The sequence below is a fragment of the Aquarana catesbeiana genome, linkage group LG04 (assembly GCF_042186555.1).
Source record: "Aquarana catesbeiana isolate 2022-GZ linkage group LG04, ASM4218655v1, whole genome shotgun sequence".
In the NCBI taxonomy this organism is placed as follows: domain Eukaryota; kingdom Metazoa; phylum Chordata; class Amphibia; order Anura; family Ranidae; genus Aquarana; species Aquarana catesbeiana.
In genome coordinates, this window is record NC_133327.1 from 407,294,948 (window position 1) to 407,308,258 (window position 13,311).

General features: G+C 43.4%; 1 protein-coding gene across 7 annotated transcripts in view; it reads left to right on the forward strand.

Annotated features, from left to right (window-relative positions):
* The window catches only part of LAMA2 (laminin subunit alpha 2), a 1,513,089-nt gene that overhangs the window by 1,111,406 nt on the left and 388,372 nt on the right, over window positions 1-13,311 (forward strand). For all 7 annotated transcript variants that reach the window (XM_073627245.1, XM_073627247.1, XM_073627249.1 and 4 more), the window contains one exon: window positions 8,507-8,593. In XM_073627245.1, the coding sequence (XP_073483346.1) occupies window positions 8,507-8,593 (87 nt within the window). The remainder of the gene's footprint in view (window positions 1-8,506; window positions 8,594-13,311) is intronic.

A 13,311-nucleotide genomic window follows, 5' to 3' on the forward strand; every position in this document is an offset into this window, starting at 1 on the left:
GTCGGTTGTTACTGAAACACTTAGGAAAAAAAGACCACTAAGTACAATCACCGTTTCATAGAGAGGCCCTGGGGGATCCCGCCGGCACCCCAAAAGGGATCATACTGTGCACAGGAGGAGCCCCTGCGCCTCCCTTTTCCTATGATTATCCTGAAACCATAGGGTCCAAAATATCGTTTTAAATAAACTACTGCAGGGACATAAACCTTCTACGTGAAATAAAAAAACAAAATTCAGGTATTTGTCCCAATAACTAGGAATCTCCCTGCAAGGGATACATTACACCATTTTCAGAAAGGCTTGGCCTAGTCTCCCTCAGCGGGTGAACACAACAACAAGAAAAGAAAAAAAAAACAATCGAAAAGAGTAGGAGAGAATCAGGAAAGGGAGGAAAGTAAGAAAGAGAGGCTAACTAGCCATCGGGAGGTGCCCCCGCCCCTCAAATTGTCCACTCTTAGTTTTGAGGTTGGACTCCGGGTATGAGAGAAATACCGACGAACTGTGCCCAAGGCTCCCAAACAGCTTCAAATTGCGTTTTTTTTTGTCGTCTAAAATGCTTGCTAGTTTCTCTTGGGACATAATCCAGGAAACTTTGCGAATTGCAGCCTTCACAGAGACTTTGGGCTGTTTCCATGCCTTAGCAATGGTGAGTTTTGCGCCTAGTAGAATGAAGTGTATACGTTTACGTGAATGCTTTGGAGTCTTGGGCAAGCTATCATTTAGAAGAGCTATGGCCGGGGTTTTCGGGATTTGAATCTTCGTTATTTTCTGGATCAGGGTGAATATCTTACCCCAGAAGGGCCTCAGTCTAGGGCATTCCCACCAGACGTGCGCCATTGAACCCAAGAGCTGACACCCATGAAAACACCTGGGGTCCGCTGTTGGGAACATTTTGGAAAGCTTGGCGGGGGTAAAATACAATCTTGTTATGACCTTAATACTTGATTCAATTAGGGAAATATTTTTAATGCCTTTAAAGGCTCTGTCAAAGGAGCTTCTCCATTTAGCAACTTCCCATTCAATGGCAAGATCACTTTCCCAGGCAAGCATATAAGGAGTCTTTTGGGTGTGGAGGGCTAGTGACTGGTAGATAACAGAGATCCCCCCCTCTGTTCCAAAGAGCATCCACACCATAATTCATATTGCGTGAAGGCGTTATGTGAGGAAGTACCTCCTCTCCAGAGTTGGCGGAGAAAATGTCTTATTTGGTGGAATCTGAAACGCTCAGAATTCGGAATTTCAAGAAGCTTGATACCGAGTTCCAGAGAAATGGGTCCCTCATTAGTGAAGAAATGTCCGATTCGGTACAGTCCCTTGTCCAGCCACCAACGGAAGGCCTTGATATCTAACCCAGGGGCAAAATCAGGGTTATTGAAGATGTGCGCTAGTGGTAAACATCTTGAGATTAGGGCAGGGTTGTTTCTTAGGCTATCCCATAAGTGAAATGTTTGCGATAAAGATGGGGAGAGTATTGGGGGTCTTTGTTTAGGGGGAGTCCAGAGAAGGAAATCCAGGGTGTATGAGGGGGCTGCTTGTCTCTCTATCTGAATCCAATCTGGTTTCTCTGCCTTAGAATAGACCGTGGAGAGTTGGGCTAGCCTGGCTGCTTGAAAGTACCAAAAAAGCTGAGGAGCCCCCATGCCCCCCTGCGTTCTGGGAAGAAAAAGGGTTCTTTGTTGAAATCTATGGCCTCTCCCCCCCCCAGATAAATTTGGTGATCTTTTTTTGGAATTTGGTGAAGTGATCCTAATTAATGTTTATCGGAATGGCCCTGAATAGGTATAGGAGTCTGGGCAAGAGCGTCATCTTCACTGCATGAATTCTACCCAAACAGGAAATCTCCCCCTTGGACCATGTTCCCAAGTCAGATGCTAACTTGCGGTACATTGGAGGGAAGTTCATGGAATATAGTTGTTCTGTTTTAGCTGTAATTTTAATTCCTAAATAATCTATCCATTGGTCATTCCATTTAAAGTCAAAGGAGCTTTGAAGTGCAGATACTGTTTCTTTCTGAAGGGAGATATTTAAAGCAGATGATTTAGAATAATTGACCTTGAGGCCTGAGATGCTAGAGAACTCTTTCAACAGTTTGCACAAATTTGGGAGTGATGTGGTAGGTAATGTTATGAAAAGAAGCATATCGTCAGCGAAGAGCCCACACTTGTGGACTTGGTCCCCACAGGTTACTCCATGAATATTTGGGTTTGATCTAATCGCTATCGCAAGTGTTTCTATGTCCATGGCGAAAATCAGAGGGGAGAGAGGGCAACCCTGTCTCGTCCCTCTCGCTATTTGGAGGGGTTTGGAATATTGGCCCTGCAGTCAGAGTACCGCTGTCGGGTTGGAGTAGAGGGATCGTAGAGTCCCTAGAAAGCCAGCCCCGAAGCCCCAGCTTTCAAGGAGGCAAAAAAGGTAAGGCCATTCGATCGAGTCGAAGGCCTTATGCAAATCTAAAGACAACAGCATTCCTGCCTGTTTGGGGCCCCCATCCCAATTAGATTGGAGAATGGAGACAATGTCCACCGCTCTCCTGATTTGATCTGGGCCCTGCCTCCCCGGGATAAATCCTACCTGGTCTTTATGGACATACTGCTTGATAAAGGAGGCAAGACGGTTGGCTAAAATTTTAGTGAGTATCTTGAGATCATTATTGATTAGGGAAATGGGCCTATAATTCTCTACTTCTTCATGATTCTTATTGGGTTTGGGAATTACTGCTATGAAAGCCGTGTTCAGATGTGGATCCATGGGGGAGCCTGATTTTTTAGAGTTGAAAAATTTTGCCATATGGGGGGCCAGTATATCCTCAAACTTCTTATAATAAGGGACTGATAAACCGTCCGGGCCCGGGGCCGAGCCCCTCTTAAGGTTTTTAATAACCTTCCTTATCTCATCCGAGGAGAAGGGTTCCTCCATAAGGTCTTTATGGTCCTTGGATAAGGAGGGCAGTTGAAGATTTGAGAAAAAGGAAGCGATCGAGCTGTCTTTCAGCTTTTGTGTGGTTTTGTTTAATTCAGAATAAAATTCATGAAAGGCCTTCATGATTTTAGATGGGTTGGCCATTGGTGGTAGGCCCGCTATACGTAATTTGGGGAAAGTGTGAGAGTGGAATTTGGGGGAAAGTTTCGTAGCTAGCATAGTCCCAACTTTGTCCCTGTGGCAGTAAAATTTAGCTCCGCTCCATCTAATGTGTTTTTCGGCTTTTGCCGTTAAAGCTAGATTGAGTTCCAATCTAATTGCATCTAGTTTTTCATTGAGCTCCCTTGATGGATGTTTTTTGTGGTCGATTTTCAAAGTAATACATTTTTGCTCTAGTCTATGAATGTCTATTAGTCTCTCCTTTTTAACTTGAGTTGCTAATCTGATGAGCTCACCTCGGACTGTGACCTTGTGGGCTGCCCAAAGGGTTTCGGGGGAGATGTTTCCCACATCATTTAGTTTGAAGTATTCCTTGATAGCGTCTGCTATCATAGTCGGGATGAGTATGTGGTCAATCCTTGCGTAGGTCTGGTGGGGAGAGGAGAAGTGTGTGAAGTCCCTACATTTGGGATTTAGTTCTCTCCAGATATCTACCAAACCTTGGGAGTGAATCATTTTAGCTATTCTGGTGCTTAGTTTTGTGGGGCGTGTTAGTCTATCTTTGAGTGTTTTAGTTTTGTCTAGGCCCTGGTCAAACGCTACATTTGAGTCCCCTCCCTATATGACTTTGCCCTCCAGGAGGGGGTTAAGAGTTGCAAAGAGGTTCTGGAAGAAAGTTGCTTGACCCTTATTAGGGGCATAGTAAGAGATTATGGAGTATAGTACTCCCTCCAGAGTGCCCTTTACAAGAATGAACCGTCCCTCTGGATCTTTAAGGTCAGAAATGTGGGTAAATTTGCTGTTCTTAGAGAAAAGTATTGCAACACCTTTGATTTTGTTAGGAGCGTTGGCTAAGAAAAATTATGGGTAGTAGGAGTGTAGGAACTTGGGACTGTACCGAATCAGGAAATACGTCTCTTGTAGGAGCACTATATCAAGTTTGAGGGATTTATAATGGTTAAAAGCTACTCTCCTTTTCCTAGGAGAATTGAGCCCTTGAGCGTTATGAGAAGCCCCCTTGAGATCTAGTCCCTTAGATGCCAAATCGGCCATTGGAACAGAGGGGGAAGTGATCACCGGCCCAGCAGCCACTTACCTCGTGTTGAGATGTATTCATAGAAAGGGTGGTTGAATGAAGAATCCGACCTATGTCTGTACGCTGGAGGTCCTGGGGCAACTCCAGATGGCCAGCTAGAAGAGAAAGAGGTGATGAGAAAGGATAGAGGAAAGATAGGGAGACATAAAGACAAAAAAAACAAAAACAGTATCAAGGGTCCTCTAACTGGACCCGTGGAGGACAGCGGTGTTTCTAACCGCCTAGTCTCCATTTTAAATCTTCTCTCGTCCATAGTGGGCGGGAAAAGTCTCATTCTGCGGGAGCACATTTGGTTCCCTAGGAATGAGAGGAGGCACAAGGGTACCACCCCAGACCTTTACTTCTAAATAACTGAACCATAAATTGTGCATAACGCAGTCTAAGAACTTCGGCTTGAACATTGCAAAGACAAAACACAACCTTAGACCTATAATTGCAGTCAAAAAATATATTAAAAAAAAGGGGACTTAAAAGGAACTATCAAAAAAAAAAATTTAAACCACTAGCCCAGGGCTAACTACAACCATGAGCATGGATCTGGGTAGGAGAGGCTTTCTGAGTACTATGGAGATCAAGAGTTCCAGGGTTCGAATCCCCAGTGCGGATGGAAAAAAAAACAAAAAAACATCCTCTCGCTTCTGAAAGGCAAAGGGAACCCGGGGACTGTTCTCCGTAGACAATTCTCTTCGGTGATCCACATCATCAGGCAGTGTCAAGGCTGTAGCGGCAAGAAAGTGTCCTGTGTCCAGGGCCCCAATTGGGCTGTGAAATTCGAAGGGTGAGCATTAGCTCAATCAACAGAGGGAAACAATCCCAAACAGAAAAGACCGTGGAAGATCTGGGAGAGTAAAAAAAAAACCTTGAAAATCTGTTATGGAGGTCTTCCGTCTTTACTCCTTTTAGAAGGGCCCTTGATCCAGAAAGGGGAGACTGGGCTGCCTGGAGGAGGGCGTTTGGAGGAACCCGATGAAGATGAGGAAAGTTCCATGGGGGCTTCCTGGGAGATTAGTTTGAGGGAGAGAAACAGTCTCTCACCGTCCGGGAGGTTGGAGAAAGCATATGTCTTGCCTTGTAGTGAAAACTTCACGGCAAAGGGGAATGTCCAGCGATATTTGATGTCTCGTTCCATCAAGACCGAAAGGAGGGGTTTGAGGGTACATCTTCTTTGTATGGTGGACTGAGCCAGATCTGCAAAAACCTGGATTTGGTGACCCTGATGTTGGAGCTTAGGCTTCAAACGTGATTGTATCATCACCTCCTCTTTGACTGCATAAAAATGCGGTTTTACTATTACGTCCCTTGGGGAGCCATCATTCCTCTGGGGTCCCAAAGCCCTGTGAGCCCTGTCCAGCTCTAGCCTGTGTGGCGGGATATTAGGGATAAGCTCTGAGATAAAGTCCTGCACCGTGAGGGGGATATCCGTGAAGGATTCCGGGAGGCCTCTTATTCTAAAATTATACCTCCTGGACCTGTTCTCAAGTTCGTCGATTCTTGATAGGGCTGTGTCCAGTTGTTCTTGTACTGTCTGGATATGTGCGGCATTCTGGTTGGTTCTAACGACCGTGTGATTGATTTTGTCTTCCATAGCCTCAATTCTAGAGCCCAGGTTGGAAAGGTCCGTTTTAATGGCATTAGTGATCTGGGATGCTGTATTAGCCAGTCCCTTTTCTAATAGTGCTGAAAATTTGGAAAAGAGATCTTCTTGGAGTGCAGAGATGTCATTAACTGAGTATCCAGGTGAAGTGCCTGCTGACGAGGGGGGTTGGGGGGGTATGACTGAGGAAAAGGCCCCATCTTCCCTCTGCTCACTGATGTGTGTCTCTCTTTGGACCCCCTGTGGGACTTGATGCTGCTGCAGGCCCTGTTGACCAGTCTGGAGTGTGCTGGAGCCTCCCTGAGCTGCCTGGGCATAAGTCAGGATCGGGGGGGTGAGTATGGGTCTTTGCTCCGTCCCCTTGTGCTGTGTGGCTGAGTGAGGCCTGGTGGAGTCATTGCCGGCGGCCATCTTGGTACACCCCTCCGCCGCCACCACCGCGAATTGCGGGCCTAGATCACGCCGGGCCTGTGCACCGGACATCTCACCGTGAGCCCCCGCTGTTCCCAAAGCGGGGGGAGTGCTCAGGAGGGTTCTCCGCTGGCAGAGGCTTGCGATATACCGCTCGTCGGACCGGGGTGGTGCGGAGCTCCGGGCTTAGGCGGCCATTAAGGAGCTCTCGCGCATGCGCACTCCTTCTTAGGGTTTTTTTATACACTCCTCCGCTATGTGTCTTTCATGGTTCAATCTTAGCCGCCCTGACTGCACTCTTACATTTCTTATTGCACTCTTTGTATTGTTGGAATGCTGACAATGGCCCTTCAGCCTTTTTTTTTGGCCTTTTCTTTTGTTTTTTTATGCATTTTTACGTTGGAGTTTAGCCACCCAGGATATATTTTGTCTCTTTTAAACCTATTTCCCATTGGAATGCACTGGCCAATACCTTCATTTAGTATGCTCTTAAAGCACTTCAATTTTTCCTCTGTGTTCTTTGTTCCTAGGATATTATCCCATTTAATATCTAGCAAAGAGAGAAGTTTAGGGAAGTTGGCTCTTTTGAAATTTAGTGTACATGTATTGCCCTTGTGTTTCCTATTTCTGTGATTTATGTTGAAACTAATTGACCTGTGGTTGCTATTTCCTAAGTTGCCCCGTATTTCTACACCCACAACCAGGTCTGTATTGTTAGTAATCAGTAGGTCTAGTAACGCATTGTTTCTTGTTGGTGCAATTACCATCTGACCCTTGAAATTTTCTGTGATATTAGTTTCGGTCCAAATCTAAATTCTGACAGATTTTTGGTTATTTGGGGATTCAGATATATCTGAATTTCTGAAGAACAATAGTAACAAGTTTAATTAAAATTTGTTTAGTTTCATTTTTATTGACCGCCCTGAATTCTGTGTTAGCTGGTTCTTAAGGTTTGTCCTTAACAGCCGATGACTTATCAGTTGTCATCGGGTTTCTCCACTGACAGCTAAATGTAAACAAAGCAATGCCAGCAATGAAAACAAAAGTAAAAAAACAGCACAGGGTCCCCCCTCCTACCCCTACCAGGCCCTTCGCAACCACATGCCCGTCACAAACACATGCCTGCTGACACGTGCTGCCATCCGATCCGATCCTGTCCGTCAGAAACAGACGGATGGTGGTCCTACTTTCCATCTGTCTGGTGGATTGGATGGAAATGGACAGGTGGTCCTTTTCCATCTGATTTCCCCAAAGAGGAGAGCAGGACCGTGTCTATGTCTTCTCTGCACAGCGGAGGTGAAATGGACCTGTCATCCACCTGCTCAGCAGGGATCAGCAGAGCGATCCTTAGCTGAGCAAGCAGATCCCGTTAAGCAAGAGGCACTCGTGTGAAAGGGGCCATAGTAAATCTCCCCCAATATACTCTCAAAAGCATTTATTAATCTGAGTGATGGCTGAAAAAGTACCAAGAGTAGTGAAATCCTTTCAATTTCTTGGAATGTGTCTGGCCTTCAATGTGGGCAAAGTCATTAGAGAGATTTCAAATCCAGGCTGAAAGTTAAATGTTTGGTCATGTGAATGGCAACAGATGGCAAAAGAATGGTAAGCATTAAAGAAGTCAGGTATTTTAAACATATTCTTTCCCTTTTAGACCATTACTAAAGTAACTTTCTAAGAAATACTGTATGTTTGAGAGAGTAATGAGTAATGTCTATTTAAACAACTTTTTTAGCATTTAAGCTTACTGTTGCTGCTACTGTTATGCTACGTTGATGCAAATGCTATCTTTAGTATTTGCATTACTGTTTGCTTGTTGTCAATATATGTATATGATCATGATTATTATTATCATTATCATCATATAAATATCTTTCAGTCTACACGGGTGTGCCATGATGATGATAATTATTATTATTAGTGCCATTTTCTGTTAGGTATGTATGAAAATATGTTTGGCTCTTTTAACTAGGCCAGACTTGCATTGTTTTACGTATATGTTTTGCCTTACCATTTTTAAATATGCAAATGAGTATGCCATCCTAAGGGCTCACCCACACTATATGCATTGGACAGCTTTGCCCACGACAGCTCAATGTATAGACAAAGCAAGTTGTAATAGCACTACTCTATATCACAGTGTGCTGCATAACATTAACATTTAATTTTGTGACACTTTAATAAAGTTTAATTATGCCCTCCTTTACTAAATACATTGTCAAGTCAAATATGCAAGGGTTTGACTGATGTTAGCATGTTGCCATTATTTCTTTACTTTTCTCACAACTAATAATGTTTCTCATTTTGTAACCTATGACATTGTTTTCTAGCTTCAGCCCCACATGTATCATGCAAGGAACTAATGATTACAGATGTACAGAATGCTCTCCAGGATATGAAGGCCAATACTGTGAAAGGTAAAATGGGAAACAAGTAATAATGATAAAGTTAAGTGGAGATTATAAGTTGGTGCACAATGATATGCATTTAACTCTGAAGTATACCTTGTGTCTAAGCATCTGACAATATGTGATGTATTAAAATTTGAAAAGATCCATTACATTGAATCTGTTGTAGATTTATTATCAAGCATCCAGCTTGTTGTAAATGTATTAAAGTGATTGTAAAACTTTGTGTTTTATTTTTTTAATAGGAAATATGTCATGCTTATCTGCTTTGTGCAATGGTTTTGCACAGAGCAGCCTCAATCCTCCTCTTCTCAGATCCTATGCTGGCACTCCTGGCTCCTCCCTCCAGCCGAGTGTACCCATAGCAAGCTGTGCCTATGTCCTCCTCACTGGCCATTATTGAAAGCAGCAGGAGCCATAGCTCCCACTGCTGTCTATGAGCCAATGAGGAGAGAGATAGCAGAGATAGCCTCTGTACTTGTGCACATAGCTTGATCAAGATCAGGCTCAGGTAAGTATAGGCGGGGGGAGGTGCAGCAGCACATTGAAGGTTTTTCTACCTTAATGCAGAGAATGCATTAGGATAAAAAACTTACGGGCTTAAGAACCACTTAGATTGTCAAATACAATACATTTTTTGATAAGACTATATAAACATTTTAATAAATCTTCAAGCCACCATCCATCTTCCAGGAAAGTACAGTTTACATATAATCTTACTTTTGGATGTAGTATTATTCTCACTCATATGTAGAAAATGATTGTCTTGTGGAATTATAACTGTCAAAGGTAAAACAGATGTGGATACGAGTCTTACTTTATATAAGAACCTGTTTTGCTTTAAGCTTTGAAATGTAAGTAGTATAAACAAAATTGTGAAAAAGAACAGGTAAGAAAATGTGGGATATTTGAGGTGCCATTCTCAGAGTTCCAGTATCCAAAATGTAAGCAGTGCCCCTTAATGTTGCTGATCAACAAGTAGTAGTTCTACATTTGGTGTCAGTCGATGTAAAAAGAAAACCTTGAAGGGATTGAGAAAAAAGAAGGTGTGCTGCCCACAATAAAGGGAGGGGAAAGGATAATGTGGCATGCACAGTGTGCTACTAGCTGTGTGCTTGTGGGTGTGGCCAAAAAGGTAGGCCTGGTCTAAATCGTTTCCTCACAGTGTATGGCTTGTAGCGTGCCCATTTGCTTTGCTACGGTTTAGACAAAATAGGACCTGGGCATACACTGAAGAGATTGTATCAACAAAATGTAACCTCAGCATTGGTGTCAGTGCCAGCTATGATAACTCTCAGCATGTGTCAGGGAAAGCAATAATGCCCAGCAGGTGACAAGGCCAGCAATAACAATGCCCAGCAATAACCCCCAGTAGGTGTCAGGGCAACCAATTACCCACAGCACAAAAAAAGGACAATAACAATCCGCAGCACAATAATAACCTGTAGCACAATAATAACCCATGCCACAATAGTAACCTCAGCACAATAAGAAACCACATCACAATAATAAACCCAGCACAGTGATAACTCTTAGCATGATTGTATCGCCAGCACAATAATAACCCTCAGCACAATAATAATATTACAAAATTTCAAAAGCAACCGCAAGGTGTCAAGGGAATAATTTATAACAATGTACTTTGCACCTTGCCTGTCAGACACATAGGGGTGTTACTTAAAAAAAGTGTCCCTTTAAGGCATACGGCATGTAGTGTTGCATCTAATGCTTTGCTATGCAAGTCTCTTCGCGCAATAATAACCTGCCTGCTCACAGTTTTTTAATTAGATGACTTTAGTTCCACTTTAATATTAAAGAGGTTGTAAACCCCTATAAAAAAAAAGAAAACCTGTAAGACAAAAGCATAATAAGCTAGTATGCATTGCATACTAGCTCCCTTACAACAAAGCCCTGCAGCAGCACCCGTACACTGCTGACATGGCCGATATCTTCCGGGTTCGCAGGGTTTGCGGGCTCTGGCGCTGTGATTGGCCGGAGCTGCAATAACATCACTGTACACGGGAGCTGCCGGTCATGGCACAGACCCTGAAGAAACTGCACGAGCGGCCATTCCTTCAGAGCAGCCCTGAAGAAACGGCACAAGCGCTGTTCCTTCAGAGTGCATGCACCAATTACGTAATAGCGTATACAGTAAATATACAGTAAAATGTTTGCACCTATAGGTAAGCCTATAATAAGGCTTACCTATAGGTACTGTAAATATCTCCTAAACTTGCACCGTTTAGGAGATATTAAGGGCCCTTTCACACTGGGGCGGGGGCGGCGTCGACGGTAAAGCGCCACTATTGTAAGCGGAGCTTTACCGTCGGTATTCGGCCGCTAGCGGGGTGGTTTTACCCCCGCTAGCGGCCGAGAAAGGGTTAATAACCATCGCAAAGTGCCTCTGCGGTATAAATGCGCTGTCCCATTGATTTCAATGGGCAGGAGTGGTGAAGGAGTGGTATACCCTTCCGCTCCTTCACCGCTCCAAAGATTCTGCTAGCAGGACTTTTTTTTCCCGTCCCGCTAGCGCACCGCTCCAGTGTGAAAGCCCCGAGGGCTTTCACACTGGAGAGACAGCAGCGGGACTTTCGGGTTGGTTTGCAGGCGCTATTATTAGCGCAATAGCGTCTCCAGTGTGAAAGGGCCCTTACAGTACCTATAGGTAAGCCTTATCTTCCAGGTTTACCTATAGGTACAAACAAACAAGGGGAGTTTACTTTCTCATTAAAGCGTAACTAAAGGGATCAATACTCACCTTTCTAAAGGTCCTTTGCTGGCGCCAGCATCTTCTTCTGTGTGTTGGTTTCCAACCATCTACATTGTCTGGTGTATATGCATGAGCTAGTAATCCTGGCCAGCCGCTGTATGCTCAGCTGTGCCTGCGCAGCTCAGTTTACATTCTGGGGATCACTGTGAGCAAGCAGGTAGGTGTAATTTTTTGCAAATTAGACAATGCATGTTTCTTTTGCCGTAAAAAGCCTGTCTGCTCACAGCACTTTAGTTCTGCTTTAAGAAATAAAATTTGAGACAGAATATAATTAAAAATAAATAAATAGAACACAACATATACTTCTCTGCACACCAAAAGCTAATTTGCATTTGTAAGAAAGGAGGAGGGAGGAATCAGAGCAGCATTACATGACATTTAAGGTAAAATTCAGCTTTAATGTCCAACAAGTTTTATTGCAAGTAGTTCAAACTCACAAAGTCAGACTGTAGCAACACAACTTATCCTACTTCCTCAATATGTTTATCCCTAACAGGGATTTATAGTGGCCATACACTACACAATTTGGTTGTATAATCTCCTTTAGGTTTAGGAAAACAATGTAATATGAAGACACACCTAACCAGTGCATTGCATTTGTATAAAATAAGCAGGCCCTTACACTGCAGTATATAGTTTTTGGTAGCTTTAAAGGAGAGTGTATATTCAGATTGTGTAGTGTAGGGTCATCCCAAGTCTTGACATGTGAGCTTAAAATGCTAGCATTACAGTTTGTTGGCTATATTAGCATCTACAATAAGCCACATGGCCGAGTAAAATATGTCCCTTCTTTGCCATTAGCAACTAAAATAACTCCAATCATTGCTTTCACTAAAGCCAGCCCTATTGTTCGTGTCATATCCCCATCCTCTCCCTTCCTATAAAGGGTGCTTCAAAGTCTTCCAATTCCAAAGCTGACTATAATAATGGGCGCTAAGAGGCTGTAACACTATGGTGAGTACATACTGGAGGGGGGTAGCACTGCAAGGATTACACAAAGTTCTACCCCCTTTCAGCCACCATAGCATTACTGATCCCCCTGAACTTCAGTGCAGACGCTGGGCTACACATGAGGAGAAGGTGTGACTGAGCCGAGACTGAGGGGGGCTGGGTCCTGCTTTCTTCAGTGAATTACAGCCACCAGTAGGAGAAAGGACATGGAGAGCTGACAGCAAAATGATCAGTGTATTACATTGTGACTGGACAGCCCGCAGGAAAAGGAACACGAGTGATAGTGAGTGAAATCACAGGGCTGCTCAACATGCTGTAGCATCACTTGCCATTTATGGTCTGCCAATGGGATATATGGGATTGTAATACTGTATTCAGTCATGTTCATTTCTGCAGCTATAAGCACCTTAAAAGCCCCATTTTTCCTTACCTGTTCTTTGTCACATTCATTCTAGGGATGTGGTGCTTTTAATATTCATTCATGGCAATTCTTACAATATAAAGAAAATTGTATATGCCTTTACTGTAAAATACACCAAGTATGCTGTCTTATGGAACATTATTAGGAGCGCCCAAGTCTCATAACTGCTGTTTTAGCACATCATGTCAGCTCAAACAAGAACGGTAATGTTACAGAGGCTGCACACCTCTATGAATTCGGTCAGGCAGAACTGACAGGATAAAGGGTTATACTTGTTCTGTGTATGAAATATAATAGGCTGTACAAGCATGAAGTGGCAAGTATGTGAGGTCATTGTGCCTATTTGCTGCCCAAAATAAAGCTAAACTTTTTTTTGTTTGAGGTAGAGAAGAGGACTGTTGGCAAACCTGTCTTGTTATATTATTGCTTTTTGTGTCCTTGTTGAGGAGATTCCACACCCCTTTGTCTTAGTAATTATTATCAGCATTATCACTGAAACTAAAAGTGGAGGAAAATCCAAAATTTTGAGTTGTTACTGTTGTAATATGTTCACCGATTTATGTGGGACATTATTATATGTATGTA